This window comes from Parasteatoda tepidariorum, chromosome 4 (genome assembly GCF_043381705.1).
Source record: "Parasteatoda tepidariorum isolate YZ-2023 chromosome 4, CAS_Ptep_4.0, whole genome shotgun sequence".
In the NCBI taxonomy this organism is placed as follows: Eukaryota; Metazoa; Arthropoda; class Arachnida; order Araneae; family Theridiidae; genus Parasteatoda; species Parasteatoda tepidariorum.
Genome location: NC_092207.1, coordinates 37684350 through 37699350, shown reverse-complemented (window position 1 = coordinate 37699350; position 15001 = coordinate 37684350). Strand labels below are relative to the sequence as shown.

At 30.2% G+C, this 15001-nt stretch overlaps 1 protein-coding gene across 2 annotated transcripts in view; it reads right to left on the bottom strand.

Moving 5' to 3' along the window:
- Window positions 1–14360, bottom strand: part of LOC107444487 (annexin A7) — a 31692-nt gene extending 17332 nt beyond the window's left edge. Inside the window, exons 1-4 of one of the 2 annotated variants that reach the window (XM_043039271.2) lie at window positions 14154–14360; window positions 3672–3747; window positions 3027–3121; window positions 1309–1422 (exon numbers count right to left, since the gene is read on the bottom strand). In XM_043039271.2, coding sequence (XP_042895205.1) covers window positions 1309–1422; window positions 3027–3121; window positions 3672–3747; window positions 14154–14174 — 306 coding nt within the window. In that variant the 5' untranslated portion in view covers window positions 14175–14360. The remainder of the gene's footprint in view (window positions 1–1308; window positions 1423–3026; window positions 3122–3671; window positions 3748–14153) is intronic. The other variant, XM_043039272.2, reaches the window with a different exon arrangement.
- Window positions 14361–15001: the final 641 nt, after the last annotated feature.

Sequence of the window (15001 nt, the reverse complement as noted above, 5' to 3'; positions counted from 1 at the left end):
AAAAATAATTACAAATGAAAATAGAATTTCAATTGTAAATCAACTACTATATCGCTACCTCTACAAATAATTTTAACACGAAACTGTAAAAAATATTATTTAACTGATATGATCACGTTTACAATTTTAATTTGTTTTTATGAAAAAAATGTTTTTATTTTACATTAATAATAAAAATAAAAACGATTTTTTTGTGTTTCAAATATTTAAAGATCAGAGTAAATAATAATAAAGTAAATGTACTACAGTAGTGGTAATTAATAATAAAGTAGTGGTACTTTAAAAGCAAATACTTTAAATTGCATTTCAAATCTGCTTGTAAAAAAATTTTTATAATCATAAATTTCCCATTTGCAATAGTTCAATAGTTAAAATAGTTTAAGGAAAAACCATTTATATACTATTTCAGTTGCTCACTTTTACGAAAGGAGGGAGGATCTTGCAATTGAAATTTCAAACCACTGTCCGACTAACTAGAGAGCTTAAATCTCGTCTGGATTCTACGCTGATTTTCAGAACAAATTTCAATTATTTTCTGAGCTCTACAGACACCATATTATTGCCAAAAGAAATTTACATTCGATCGCAATTTGAGCCATTTCCATTCCTTAGAGTGTTCAAACTAAACTGGAGATTTTTGTTGGTCCTCAATGCACGTTTCATTCATTTACTAACGGCAGCAAGCAGATTTTAAATTATTGCCAAATAAAATTTATAGACGGTAGAAATTTCGACTACTTTCTGACTAGCTGGAGATCTCAAATTTTAATAGAAATTCTGAATCATGCAAGTTATTGTTGTTTCCAAAATAGTGCAAGCAAAATATATCACTAGTCTAAATTTTGACCACTTTCAAGAGTAAACAGATAAATCCAAAACTAAACAGACTCGAAACTAAAACGAAGAAAATAATCCATATTATAAAATATCAGTGTTCAAAAAGTGTTAAGAAAGTTTTCGACACATAAAATAATTTTATTTTTGTCAGCCCTAAAATAAAAATTGCAGGGGCATCACCTTTTTAATAAAATTCTATCACCACCGAAAATATCTCCACAAATTTCAAATGTGATGGGCCCAACATTTTTCGTTTGAGCTCTGACAAGAGTAATATTATGTTCTCCTCGTTAGTCTACCTAAAAAATGTAGTTTTTAAAACTTTAATTTCATAAAATTTTTACATTATCATACAAACATAATATTTTCGTTACTATTTAAAAACTTTAGAAGGCAGTTAATTCTAAAGCTAACATTTAGCACTATTTAAGGAAAGAAAAAGGAAACTGAATAATAATAGTTATGTTGTACCTGTAATGCATCGTAGAAGCAATCTGCAAGATACGCAATCTGTGGCATCAGTAAAGCTACACAAATATCTTCAAAATTGCCTCCTAATTCGGCTTGAATATCTTCCACTAAATCCTACAGAGGGAAAAAATTCAATTAAGCTACCTATATAAGTAAACATTAACTCAAAGCAAGTCAAAATTCTTAATATATTATCTGTTGTAATTTTTTAATATATTACATCATTATTCTTCATCTGAATAGGTTTTTTAAATGCACAGCTAATTTTCTTCTTGTTCTCAACTTTATAAAAAAAAAAATAGAAAATAGATGAGGAACATTCTCTTCTGATACAAAGCTCAAACTCTATTTGTATCTAACAATGACCACAACGTTGAAATGTTTTGTCTCTGTTGGTAAGCCAATCATAGGATAAAACCACTTTGTTATCTGTTTAACTGTAGAAGGTTTAATGTTCAAAGTTTTCCTCTTGCTTTCCAATATTCTCTCCGAGGCGAAATGGTTCAGAGGATAGAAGCGATTGCCTCGAAATGAGCTTTTGCTAGGTTTTTAGGTTTAAAAATACCGGCGAGAAATCATCAAAGTTAAAAACTAAGAAAAGGAAGGACAAAGATTTAAAAGTTTGGATAATGTGTGGCTTAGGAAGTCACGATCCTTCATGGTTTGTAGTGCCAAAGAGGAAATAAGTACGATCCAATGGTTTTCTTGCCTTCTGGGTTGGAATTAAAAAGGCATGACAAACCAAATTGAACATTGCATACCCGATATAGGTCAGCTGTTTAAGCCTGCGATATAATGCTTATCTTGATCCCTTGCCATAAGAATAACCATGCTAGTTTTCGTGGTTTTCTTTTCCTACATGGCTGTTACTTAGTCCAAATATATTCTCAGTAGAGTTCAAATCATCAAGGTCTGAGAGTAGAACATTTTCGAAAGATTTTGCACTCTTCTCTCTCTGTCCAATCAACTAGATTCTCGTTTAACACCATTGCGGAGGTTTGTAAATGCTAGTTTAACAATGTTTCTCAAAGCTCTTCTGAAAGCATAAAAAAAACGCTCAATGCTCTTTTAAAGTATAAAAAAAAGCAGCACCTTATCTTGCGGTAACTATAGATACCATTGCGGCAACTACTGATACCATTTTGCCAAAAAGAATTATCTGGGCTTTAGAATGGACAAACTACTAAAATATTTCACAAAAAAGTACTGAAATTTTTTTCGAAAATATTATCAATTTGGAGAGATCCTTTTCCCTTAAATGAAAGTAATCAAAATCAATTAATTATTCTCGTTTTTCGCAATTTTTTTAAGAGCCAAGATATTAAAACTTTGGAGTAACTTTTTAAATATTAAAAAACAAAATCACAAACGCTTTTTATTTTCTTAAAATAAAGAATTGTTCTTCATATTGACGTTTTGTGATCTTTTCATAATTAGCATAGAGCGCACTGGCTAAAAATAGGCTACACGTTACGTAAATAGTCAAACACTGATAGCAGTTATGAAAATAGCATATTATTCGTAAGAAAAGTTTATTTCGTGCGACGACAGGTGCCTTAAAAAACAACCTTAAACTAAATCAACTCTTAGATCGCCTCACAAAAATAAACTTATGCGCGTGTAATGTTAATCTATTTACAAACGGTAGCAGTAGGTGGCCCGAGAAGAGTGCAAAATCTCTCTATTAATAAAATATATATTTTAAAAGCATGATTTACCCTGCCATAAAGACTTTTGTATTTTCTTTTTATTTCTTGTCTCTGTGAATTGGAATGTGTCACAAGGACATCTATTATAGCTCGTTCATCTGTGCCTGAAAAAAATGTACCCTTCAGTTATTATTATTTTAAACTTATCAGAAATACCTATAAATTTTTTGGAAAATAGTAGTTGCGTAAAATATCGTCGATCATGTTAAGCAAAACCAAAAAATGGCGCCAAACAAATCGATTTTTCGCTTATAATGGAAAACTACAGCGTACCAAATAAGTGGTTATTCTTCTAAGCTTTTTCATTAAAATAGCTTTTGTGTTTGTTGTTAAATATAATGCTAGTTTGCCTAGAGATTAAAAAAACTAGTGGCACCTTAAATTAAAATATAAAGTGCCACTAGCTTCTTAATCGTTTATTCCAAAACATTAATTTCGACCTTTTTTTAAAAATAAAGTAACTTTTTATTTTAATTTTTCATTAAATACGCACTGGTTGCAAAATGAAATGATTTGGTGTCAATGTCAATTTGACGCAAATTAATCCAACTTTCCAGATCGTCGGAATCATACACAAGTACTTTCATAATGAACATTGGCAAATGATACTCACGTTTGGGCGTATAATAACGTTATTAGCTTAAAGCTACTCACCAATACCTTTCATAGCTTTGCGTAATTTTGCTGCTGCTCTTTCAGCATTGAAGTTTTCAGCTGGTACTATTGTTCCCTAGAGAAAAAAAGGAAAGTTTTGTTAGAAATCTTTTATTTTTGCTTGTGCCGAACTTTATTTAGGAGTTTCCAAAAATGACAGACAATATGAAAAATCAATTTAAATAAAGCGGAAGAATTTTAAAATGTTCGGATTTCTGAGCTCTATACTGGAAATGAATGAATATATTCGAACCAACTTTAAAAATTAGTAAGAAAATTCGGCAACAAATGGCGCAGTTGGCCAAGAAAACGATACTGATCGCTTGACCATTCCAAGTGAAATATTTGCATGGACGTCTACTGATTTTGTCCTTAGACTGCTTCATACTGTAGCTACAAATGATGGTTGGTTTGTAAACATTGTTTTTTAGTTTTTCCAAGTCAGCAGTGCCATCTGTTGCATAGCTTTGTAACTATTTTTGATACTCAGTGGGAATACATTTTTTGCATTCTTGATCAGAACTCAGCAAACTATCTGTTTCTATAACATTATTTTTCGCTAATTGATTTTTCGAATTCGTCATTTTGGGGATAGTCAGTATATACTAGTGATAAAATTAAATTTACGTATTACAGTTGCCTGACCTTGATCACTTTATTTAGGGCATCAAGACCAGACCGGTCATATTTAATGATGCTTCTTAGAAACGCAACTTTGATGATTTTCCTAAATTCTATTTTCGATTAGAAAAACTTTGATTCTTAAAACGCCTTTTTGCTAATTGAAAGAGGAAAGAGGTTTTAAGAGACATTCTTAAAAAAAAAAGTTAGATTTTTCAATGGAAGATCTCAATTTAGTCTTGCGAACAACATATATTTATTTCCCCAAGTTTCTACGAAGTGAATCTCTGTATAGATAAAGGGCCAATATTTTTTTAGTGTTTTCGGAATAAAAAGAAGGTTCTAAGTATATTTGGAAGAAGAAAAATCGGTCAAAGAGAATCTTTTTCGAAAGGCTCTATTTTGACAATATTTTAGTATAGCCAACACTATGAAAAGTGTATCAAGGATTACAAACGAATTTATTTATTTCGAAAATTTGCGCATCATCTGCTTGCTTCGCAAACTTTGAAACTTGTGGACATGAAATAAAAACAAAGCATAACCTTCATTTACAAACAGATTCAGTTTCATTTTTAATAAATTGTAGAACTCTTCAAATCTTGTTTGTGAACACGTAAACGAAAAACTAGAATTGAATGAGAGAGAGCGCATTCATTTAGAAAGAAAAAAAATATGTTCTATGAGTCAACACTACACTGCAATGTTGTGGTGTACAGTTAAAGTCATTTTTGGTCTTGAAGTTAACTAAATACATTTTTAAGTACGGAAATTTAGTTATCGTGCAATAAATTATAAAAAAATTCAAAATGACAATTCTTTTTAAGAATTAGTGCGAATATATTTCTTAAAATGCGCTTATTTCTTAAACGAAATATTTTAGCAATGAAGTTACAAATTTATTCTAATGCACATGAAAATGTGTGTTTGCATTAAACAAACAAATAAAAACTTTATGAATGAATAAATGAAACTATAATATTGAAAAAGTAAAATAAAAAATATGACTTCATGCACTATAAAAATTAACATTGAAAATAGTGGCAATTATACAACAAAATTCTTTACACTGTAATTGAATTAGATAAAAGTAGGCGCCTCGTACCATAGATAGGGCGAAATTATCACGACAAAGGGACAGTTGGTAATGATAATTTCATACAGAGTTTTATTTTTAACAAATATGAATAAAATATTTTTAATAATAATAAAATAAAAATCACCACGCTTATCTTAATTAGATGAAAAGCTTATCAAATTTTCAAGATCAAAATTGAAGCGTAAGCCTTAACTTTTGTAATTATATTGAGCAGATTGGCTATTTTTCGACAAAACATGAGATTTCTAAATTAATTCTTTATTATTTAAACCCCAAGAATTATATTAAAACTAAAGGCTTTACTATTAACGACTGTTTTCAAGAACTTCGACCAATTAGCAACTATAAATAAAGAGTAATGATGAGTTCTTTTTTTCATAATTTTTACTCTTGTGTGTTAACAACGTTACATTTATAAGTAAAAATGAAAATCATTAAAATAGTTTAAGATAATCCCTTGGTAGTTAACGGAATTCGAAAGAAAAAAAAAGAATTGGCAAAGAATAATACGCAAAAAATAAATAATGGGAAATGAAACAAATTTTAAAATATATAAAATAAGCAAATTTGAGTTGAAATAAAATTAAATTTCTAAATGACTTATTAAAAATTAAATTCGGAAATAAATGTCAATCTCCAAAAAGAAATATAATTACACTTTTAAATTGAATTGGTTCAACACGTGATCATACATAAATATTTAATTTCCATAATTCGTAATACATACTAAAATACTATCTTTTATTATTTCATCAAACTAACTTAACTAAATTGTTAATAAAGAGAACAGAAGCTCCATATCGCTTAGTCTAAAAAAAACTTTTGTTCACAATGGGATTTTTCATATATATTTAAACCACTGATAGAAACAGCACTTAGTATTGATGATTCTGACACAATTCAACGCGTGTCCTTTTGAAAGATACTCTTATGTTGAGTTTAAACAAATGCATGTTTCTATGGTGATAAGAACAGTTTTCGTGTAGAAATTGAACGCGATAGTGATAGTTGTAATAGTAACTAATTGAAATAAATAAATTTAGAAAAAAAATAAGCGTTCCTTCCCGTGCTAATAATTTATACATTAACAAATTAACTTTCATAAATAACTTAACGGCTGCACGTAATATGAGGTAATTAGTAGAATATAGTATCAGATTTTCAAATTGCCTAGAAGAAACACTAAAATTAAATTTGAAAAAATATAAAAAAAATATAAATAAATTATAAATGAAATACTTTTCCTTCTTAAAGAGGAAGGTTTTAAACCTAAAAGTTAAATTCCGAAATTGTTTTTAAAAACTTTTACAAAGTGCTAAGTGTGAAAAAATTTTAAAAATCCAAAAGAGGTGGATTTGTTTAAAGCTATTTTGCTGACAAAACTATTTTTCACCTTAATTATAAACGGAATACAGTCAGTTAAAATTTTGGTTTTTCTTGTGCTGTTTTGCTAGCCGTACAAGAAATTAACCTTTTCTTAAATCACTTTACGATTAATTTCTGCACTTGCTTTTACTTTTCAATAAATATTTCATGCACGATTGTTCGAAAAGAAGCATAACAAATTCCTTTATCGTTACAAATATGAATATTTACTGAATGTCTTCTCTGTTTTATTACTCCCAACCACCAATGAGTCAAACACGATCATAAGCGTGCCCAGACATTCTTATAAGAGTGGGTTAACTATAATTTTAAATGCTTTTGCAATTAAATACAATTTCAATTTGCAAAACATTTAAGGTAAAAAGAGTTCCTTACTTAACTTCATAATATAAACTGAGACGTGGTGGTTCAGGGGATAGAGCGTTCGCGTTCCAGTGGGATGAACCGGGTTCGAATCCAAGCGATGGCTGGTCATTATGAAGTCCGCACCTGGCTCGCACCAACCACATTGCTGACGTAAAATATCCTCAGTGGTAAACGGATCTTGGGTTAGAGTCTCCTTGCCTGGCGGCAAGGAGACTCTAACCCAAGAGTTCCCTTGTCTTCTGAATAGGGTTCAAAAGTACATACAGGAATTTGAACATTGATAGTCTTAAACTAAAAATTGGGGAGGCTGTTCAACACCAGTTACAAAATAATATAAAAAAATCTTAAATCACTGAATCTGCAAAGACTCAAATGACAGATTGCTCATCTCCTAAAGAGGAGACGCAGGTTCGGATCCCAGGGGTGGCTGGTCGATACGAATTCTGGTGCAGACGTAAAATATTCATATCTTGTTCAAGTACAAATTTACTCCTTTACTCTCACAGAATAAACTTACCCCGATAGGAAAAAATTCCGTTTTAACTTCAGATTAACTTTTACAGAAAAAACTAACTTGGTATGTGGAAGAAGAAAAAAGAAGAAAAAACTTTTTGTCCACAGTATTATTTTTTTTATGTATATATAATTTTTACGGAGAAAACTTCTTTTTTTTTGTATTGTAAAAAACCGTTTTGATTGCGGATTTTTTGTTACTTTTGATGGAAAACTTGTTCTTGTCTGGTAAAATACCATTGAGGCTACGGATTTGCATCGTAAGTTTAACGGTTTTTCACAACAATCACCCAGCTGCGAGTTTTAAAACTGTAAATTTATAGACAGGTTCTTTTCTTTCTTCTTCTTCTTCTTTTTTTTTTTTTTTTNTTTTTTTTTTTTTTTTTTTTTTTTTTTTTTTTTTTTTTTTTTTTTTTTTTTTTTTTTTTTTTACAGTAAACACATTAAGGTTCTCAAATTAATATGTTCCTAGGGAAAAACAAAAGCTCTGAAAACATTTTAAAGAATACTGATAATGTATAATTTTAAAAAGAAATTAGAGGTGCATTTTTCAATTTCTAATCATTTTTTTTTATATATTGCTATTCATCTGTTTAAATCTTGTTACCTTATCCCAGTGTTTCCCAAACTTATGATTTTTGTGTACCCTTTCTAAATTGTTCGTAACGCTGAGTACCCCTAATAAAAAAATGAATGAATTTTTTACTATGAAAAATCGCCCAAAAAGTAAAAATCACAACTGGCTGTTGACACCACTAATTATTAACTGTTAACTCTGCAAAAAATATCCAATAGAAAAATACGTAATCGTAAATTTTCATGGCTAGCTTTGTTTTTAAATAAAATTTTTTGTAATTTTCGTTTGTTGCAAGATATTTCGCATAAGAACGCGTACCCCTGCTAAACTGTTCCCGTACCCCTGGGGGTACGCGTACCACACTTTGGGAAACACTGCNTACGATTCATGTTCTAATAGAAACATGACAGATTCCTTTATAGTTACAAATATAAATATTTACTGAATGTTACTACTTAAAAAAAAATATTCGGAGAGTCCTCTCTGTTTTATTACTCCCAACCTCCAGCACGTCAAACAAGATCATAAGCGTGCCCAGACATTTTATAAGAGTAGGCCACTATAGTTTTAAATGCTTTTGCAATTAAATATAATTTCAATGTACAAAACTTTTAAGGTAAAGAGAGTTCCTTACTGATCAGGAGATAGAGCGTTCGCCTTCCAGTGAGACGAACTCAGTTCGAATCCTAGTCGATGCGAATTCCGCATCCGGCTCGCATCGACCACAGTGCTGACGTAAAATATCCTCAGTGGTAGACGGATCATGGGTTAGAGTGCCCTTGCCGTCAGGCTAACCGTGGGATATTCTCGTGGTCTTCCTCTCCATGTAACGCAAATACGGGTTAGCTCCATCAAACAGTCCTCCACGAAGGCAAATCTCTCCCAATACTCGATCTAGGAGTTCCCTTGTCTACTGGATTGGGTTCAAAATCACAAGGCTTCGGAGTTGAATATAAGTAGCAATCAACCCAAAAACTGGGTCGGCTGTTCAACGACGGTTAAAATAAAATAATAAAGCACTGAAGCCGCGGTAACTGAGGGGATAAAACGCACAATAAAGTGACCCTATAATCCTAGCGATGGGTGGTCGATATGAATTCTACACACTGCTCACATCAATCACACAGTGTTGACATATCCTCAGTGATAGACGGATCATGGTTTAGAGTCCCATGCCGTTAGGCTAACTGTGGGAGGTTTTCGTTGTTTTTCTCTCCATGTTACGCAAATGCAGGTTAGTTCAAACAAAATTCCTACATAAAGGCAAAATTTTTCTCAATATTTGATCCAGGAATTCCCTTCTCTTCTGGATTGGGTTTGAAATTACAAGGTTACGGAGTCATTGGTAGTCGTAAACTCAAAATTGGGTCGGGCTATAAAATAAACGACGCTTATAAAATTAAAATTATAAAACACACAAAGAATACAACGTTCGCTTCCCAATGAGGTGCCCCAAGTTAGAATCCAAGCGATGATTGGTTAATACGGATTCTGCTCCCGGCTCGCACCGACCACAGTGCTGACGTAAAATATTCGCAGTGGTAGACGAGTCATAAAGTAAAATCTTCTTACCATCGGGCTAACCATGGATGGTTATCATGGTTTTTAGCTTCACGTAACGCAAATGCTGGTCAATTCCATCATAAAAGTCTTTTGCGAAAGTTATTTCTTCCCCATGCTTGATCCAGGAGTTCCCTTGTCTTCGGAATAGGGTTCAAAAGTAAATACAGAAATTTGAACATTGATAGTCGTAAACACAAAATTGGAGCAGCTGTTTGACACCAGTTACAAAACAAAATAAAAAAAAATCTTAAATCACTGGATCTGCAATGACTCAAATGTCAGATCGCTCGTCTCCTGAGTAGGAGACGCAGGTTCGAATCCCAGGGATGACTGGTCGATACGAATTCTGCTTCCCGCGCATACCGGCAGCCGTGCAGACGTAAAATATTCATATTATGTTCAAGTACAAATTTACTTTTTTACTCTCACAGAATAAATTTGCTCCGATAGAAAAAAATTCCGTTTTAACTTCAGATTAACTTTTACAGAAAAAACTAACTTTGGTATGTGGAGAAAAAAGAATAAAAAACTTTTTGTCTACGTTTTTTTTTAGTTTTTTTTTTCCTTTTATAATTTTTACGGAGAAAACTTTTTCTTTTGTATTGTAAAAAACCGTTTTGATTGCGGATTTTTTGTAACTATTACGGGAAAAACTTGTTCTTGTCTGGTAAAATACCATTGAGGCTACGGATTTACTTCTTAAGTTTTATGGTTTTGCACAACCCACCCAGCTGGGAGTTTTAAAACCGCATTTTTTTTTCAAGTAAACACATTAAGAGTCTCTAATTAATATGTTCCTGGGGAGAAACAAAAACATTTTAAAGAATACTGATAATCCATAATTTAAAAAAAAAAAAAAGTAGAGGTGTTTTCTTCAATTTTTAATCATTTTTTATAAATTTCTATTCATCTGTTTAATTCTTGTTACCTAATCCGATAAAAATACTGAATGTTTGTAAGGACCAACCTTAAAATATACTATTAGAAACCCTGTCAAAAGTAGAATCAAAAAGTCAACACTTTACAGGACGCAAATAAGGTGTAAGCCATGGAGGAACAAAAATAAAAATGAAAATTTTAAGAAAAAAAAGTTATAATTTTTTTGAAGAGCAACAAAAACTAGTATGGTTGCCTTTTTTAAATATTGATATTCATTTGTCTACATTTTGATATCGCATCGTATGAAAAATATACTGATACTGGTGAATAATTTATAGAAAAAAGAAAAGAAAACTACCTTGTTTAGGGTCGTTTTTAAAATATTGCTATTTATTTATCCACATTCTGTTTTCTTGTCCTATAAAACATTCATGATATTTTATAATGACAACCCTAAATATTTTTGCATACTTTTAGAATCCTTGTCAAAAGTAGAGTAAAAAAAAGTATACTCATTACGGGACGCAAATGAATGTGAAAGTCACGGAAGAAAAAAAATCTGAAAATTTTAAAGAATACTGATTATGTACAATTTTAAAAAAAGAGGGGAAGTAACTTTGCTTTGGTACGCTTTTTAAATATTGATACTTATTTGTCTACATTCTGTTATCTAAACTTAGAAAAAATACAAAAAAACTGTGGAAAAAAAAGAATACTAATAATGCATAATTTTTTTTAAAAAAGGAAGAAAGAAAAAAATCTTGTTTCGGGACATTTTTTAAATATTGCTATTTGTTTGTCTATCTTATCTTACAAAGACAATCCATTTATTTGTATACAATCTTATCTTATTTAGATACCTTATCTTACAAAAAATACATTGTTTTCCAGAATGACCGCCCTTAATATTTTTTGCATGTTTTTAGAATCCATGTCAGAAGGGAATTTAAAACAATACACACATTATGGGACGGAAATTAATACAAAAGCCATGAAAAGCAACAAAAAAAAATGTCAAAAATTTAAAGAATCCTGATAATGCATAATTTTAAAAAAAGAAAGAAAAAACTTTGTTTCGGGACATTTTTTAAATATTGCTATTTATTTGTCTACATACAGTTTTTTCATCTTACAAAAAATACATTGTTTTCCAGAATTCAATGGAATGAATCATGATATTAGTGGGAATACAAAAATAATAAATAATATGATAGCCCCCTGGTTATATAAAAATGCATCTAAGTTTGTCAGAAACAATGATAACAAGACGATAACGGCACGAATTCAATGGTAATAATCATGACGTTATAGTGGGAACAGAAAGATAAATAATATGATAGAGCAAAATTTGAGTTGTTGATGGGCTTAATACTTTTGTAGCTTGTTTAAACAACCTACACGGTCGGCAACACATAATAAACTCTTATGCAAATTTTTACGAAAATAAGATTTTTTTTTTAAATATATTTTCAGATATACACCAAAATGTTGTCTGACATCTTTTTAAATTTTTTGAATAAAATTAAACATTAACGATTAGAAATTTGTATCTATGAGGTTAACTTTTTCCAACTCTGAAATCAATTTTTCAAAATCTTTATAAAAAAATTTCTTTTTTTTTGCGTATGTCTTTAAAACAAACCTTTTTTCAACTATTTTTTAATTTTTTAAATCGTTGCAAAATTTTAAAAAATAAATGTAGAAGAAGTTAAATTTCTAATTATATAAAAGAATTTAAAATATAATTTACTCTATTAATATTAACTCAACGTTAAATCGAAAGAGGTTATTCACGAGTCAATAGAGCAAATTGTTCAAATTTTGCATGCGTAAAAATACTTTTGACGTGTACTTGCTTATACTTTTAACTTTGCTATCTAAACATACTAAGTACATTTTCCGATATAATTTTTCATTCTGAATTGAATGAGTTAAAATTTGAGTTAGAATAAGTAGTTTCAAAGTTACAAGGGGTTTCTTCATAATAAGTATAGTTCAAAAATAGTACTTTCGATACTAAAGAAACCCATTGCAACGTTTTAAATTCTTTTGACTCGTGTTTGCTGTTATTCGAACAAGCGGGGGGAAAATACATAAGAAACAATGGTTAACTTTTTTGTATAGCATGTCAGATGCGTAAAAAAGAGATCGCACAAATTTGTAATTTTTGTACGCAAAACCCTTATAACTTTTCAGTTATTTATAATACCGATTCTTGTTTTATTTCATTAAATTCAGCATGAAAAAGTTCATCAGAAACACTGTCTCTCTTGTTTAGATAGCAATGTCAGGTGTGTATGTAAGGTATAAGTACAAAATTTTCCTTCTCGTGCATAAAACCTTTATAACTTTTAAACTATTAGACCGATAGTGTAGAAAATGGTTTCTTTTAATTCAGCGTGAAAAAAATACATCGAAAACAATGTCTTGCTTGCCTGTCTAGAAGAAATCCCCTGCTTTTCCCTCAAAAATAAAAAAAGAGAGGGGATGAAGTATACAAAGGAGAATAAAGAGTTTCTATGTATCATTAATAAGGACTTAAAAAAGCTTTCCATTAAATAAAAATGCTGGGTTCTAATTTTTCCGAAAAAATATCCAATTTTACGGAACTATTAGAATAGTAATTTTTTGTGTATTTTTATAATTATGAAAAAATATTTCCTCCTATGTAATATAAATTCTATACGTAACATCATGATAGATAACACATACTGAACACATGCATATTGTGATGCTAATTTTTCTTTCAGTAGTTTTATCTTATACTCCCTTACACACATTTTGTACCACATTGGTTGGGGTATGAATTTCAGATAAAAACGTAGTCCAGATTTTAGTTTTTTTTTTTGGAAGGAGGGGGAGCATAAAAACTAGAATCCCTAGACCTCTCTTTAAAAACAGCGACAGTATTTTTTTAATGTATAATTTCATGTATTTACTCTCCATGTAAAGCTGTTCAGTGCGCAAATCGATTAACTCGACTTCTTACAATATTTCAACGGTCAATACTCTAGGGTTAGTCATAGCTTTTTTTTATATTTAGAATAAATTTCGCGAATAAAGAGTAAACCATCTAAATGACGAGAATTTTCATAAAATATTTATATTAAAAAAGAAATTTTAAAAAACTATATACATTTCTTCATCGTATTTTTCACTTTTTGTCTTATGAAGTTAATCAATTTGTGCAATGAACATTAGCCGATTCTTAATAATGCTAAATCCATAAAATTATATTAAAAAAATCTTTTTTTCCTTTTTATTTAAAAATATTCTATCAATTTAGTGCAATTCGAATGAAAAACTGTACATTAAAGCACAAGTTATTTATCTTTTATTAGTAAAAAAAAGTTTTTTGAAAATAAATCACATACAGGGGAAAAATTCGAAACAAAAGATTGCTTTTAAGTCTTCATAAATACGTACTAAAAATACACTCCATTCGCATCCATCGATTAAAATTCAAAATCTTACTTACCCGACCGTAGATTGCTGCCATAGGTATTTAGAAGACTTCTTGATTTTATTTCTCTAAAAATGTGCAGAATAAATCCACTTACTACTACAGAAGATATAAATATTATAATAATATAGAGGGAAAAGAGATACTTATAGAGTAGACTATGAAGAACGTCTCCATAGTTACGCCTAAATGTTGTTTATCCTGCTTTGTGCGCCCTCTATCGGATCGTCATTTTAACGATTGATCATTAAATGGCCAGTCACCGTTTAAGATCTATTTTTACGCTCTCAAAAAGTTTATTGCCAAGAGTCCCAACAAAAAATTTAGAAATAAAAGTTAGAAAATATATTAATCGAATTGAAATAATGTAATTAGTTTGTTGCAGGAAAATGCTTTTCTCTATAAGTTTATAACGCAATATTGTTCATGGGGGGGCGGGGAGTTTTTTTGTGTTACTCTGCTTTAAAACCAGTTAGATAAAGATTTTTTTTTAAAGAGTTTTGCCAAGCTTGTGCTTATATTTTTAAGCTCTAAGAGCAACTTTGAAAAATCNCATGGGGGGAGGGGAGTTTTTTTGTGTTACTCTGCTTTAAAACCAGTTAGATAAAGATTTTTTTTTTTAAAGAGTTTTGCCAAGCTTGTGCTTATATTTTTAAGCTCTAAGAGCAACTTTGAAAAATCCCTTCCTGATTTTGTTTAACTTTAAGCTAGGATTTATTACAATTTCGTTTTTTATTTCAATTATTTAATTACCAAGGCGACCAGGAAGAAACTAATTCAGCCCTTTTTACGAGAGTACGTCATCATTTTCCAAGCACAATGCAGAGCTTGACTAATTCAATAAATTGCTGTTTCAAAAACTA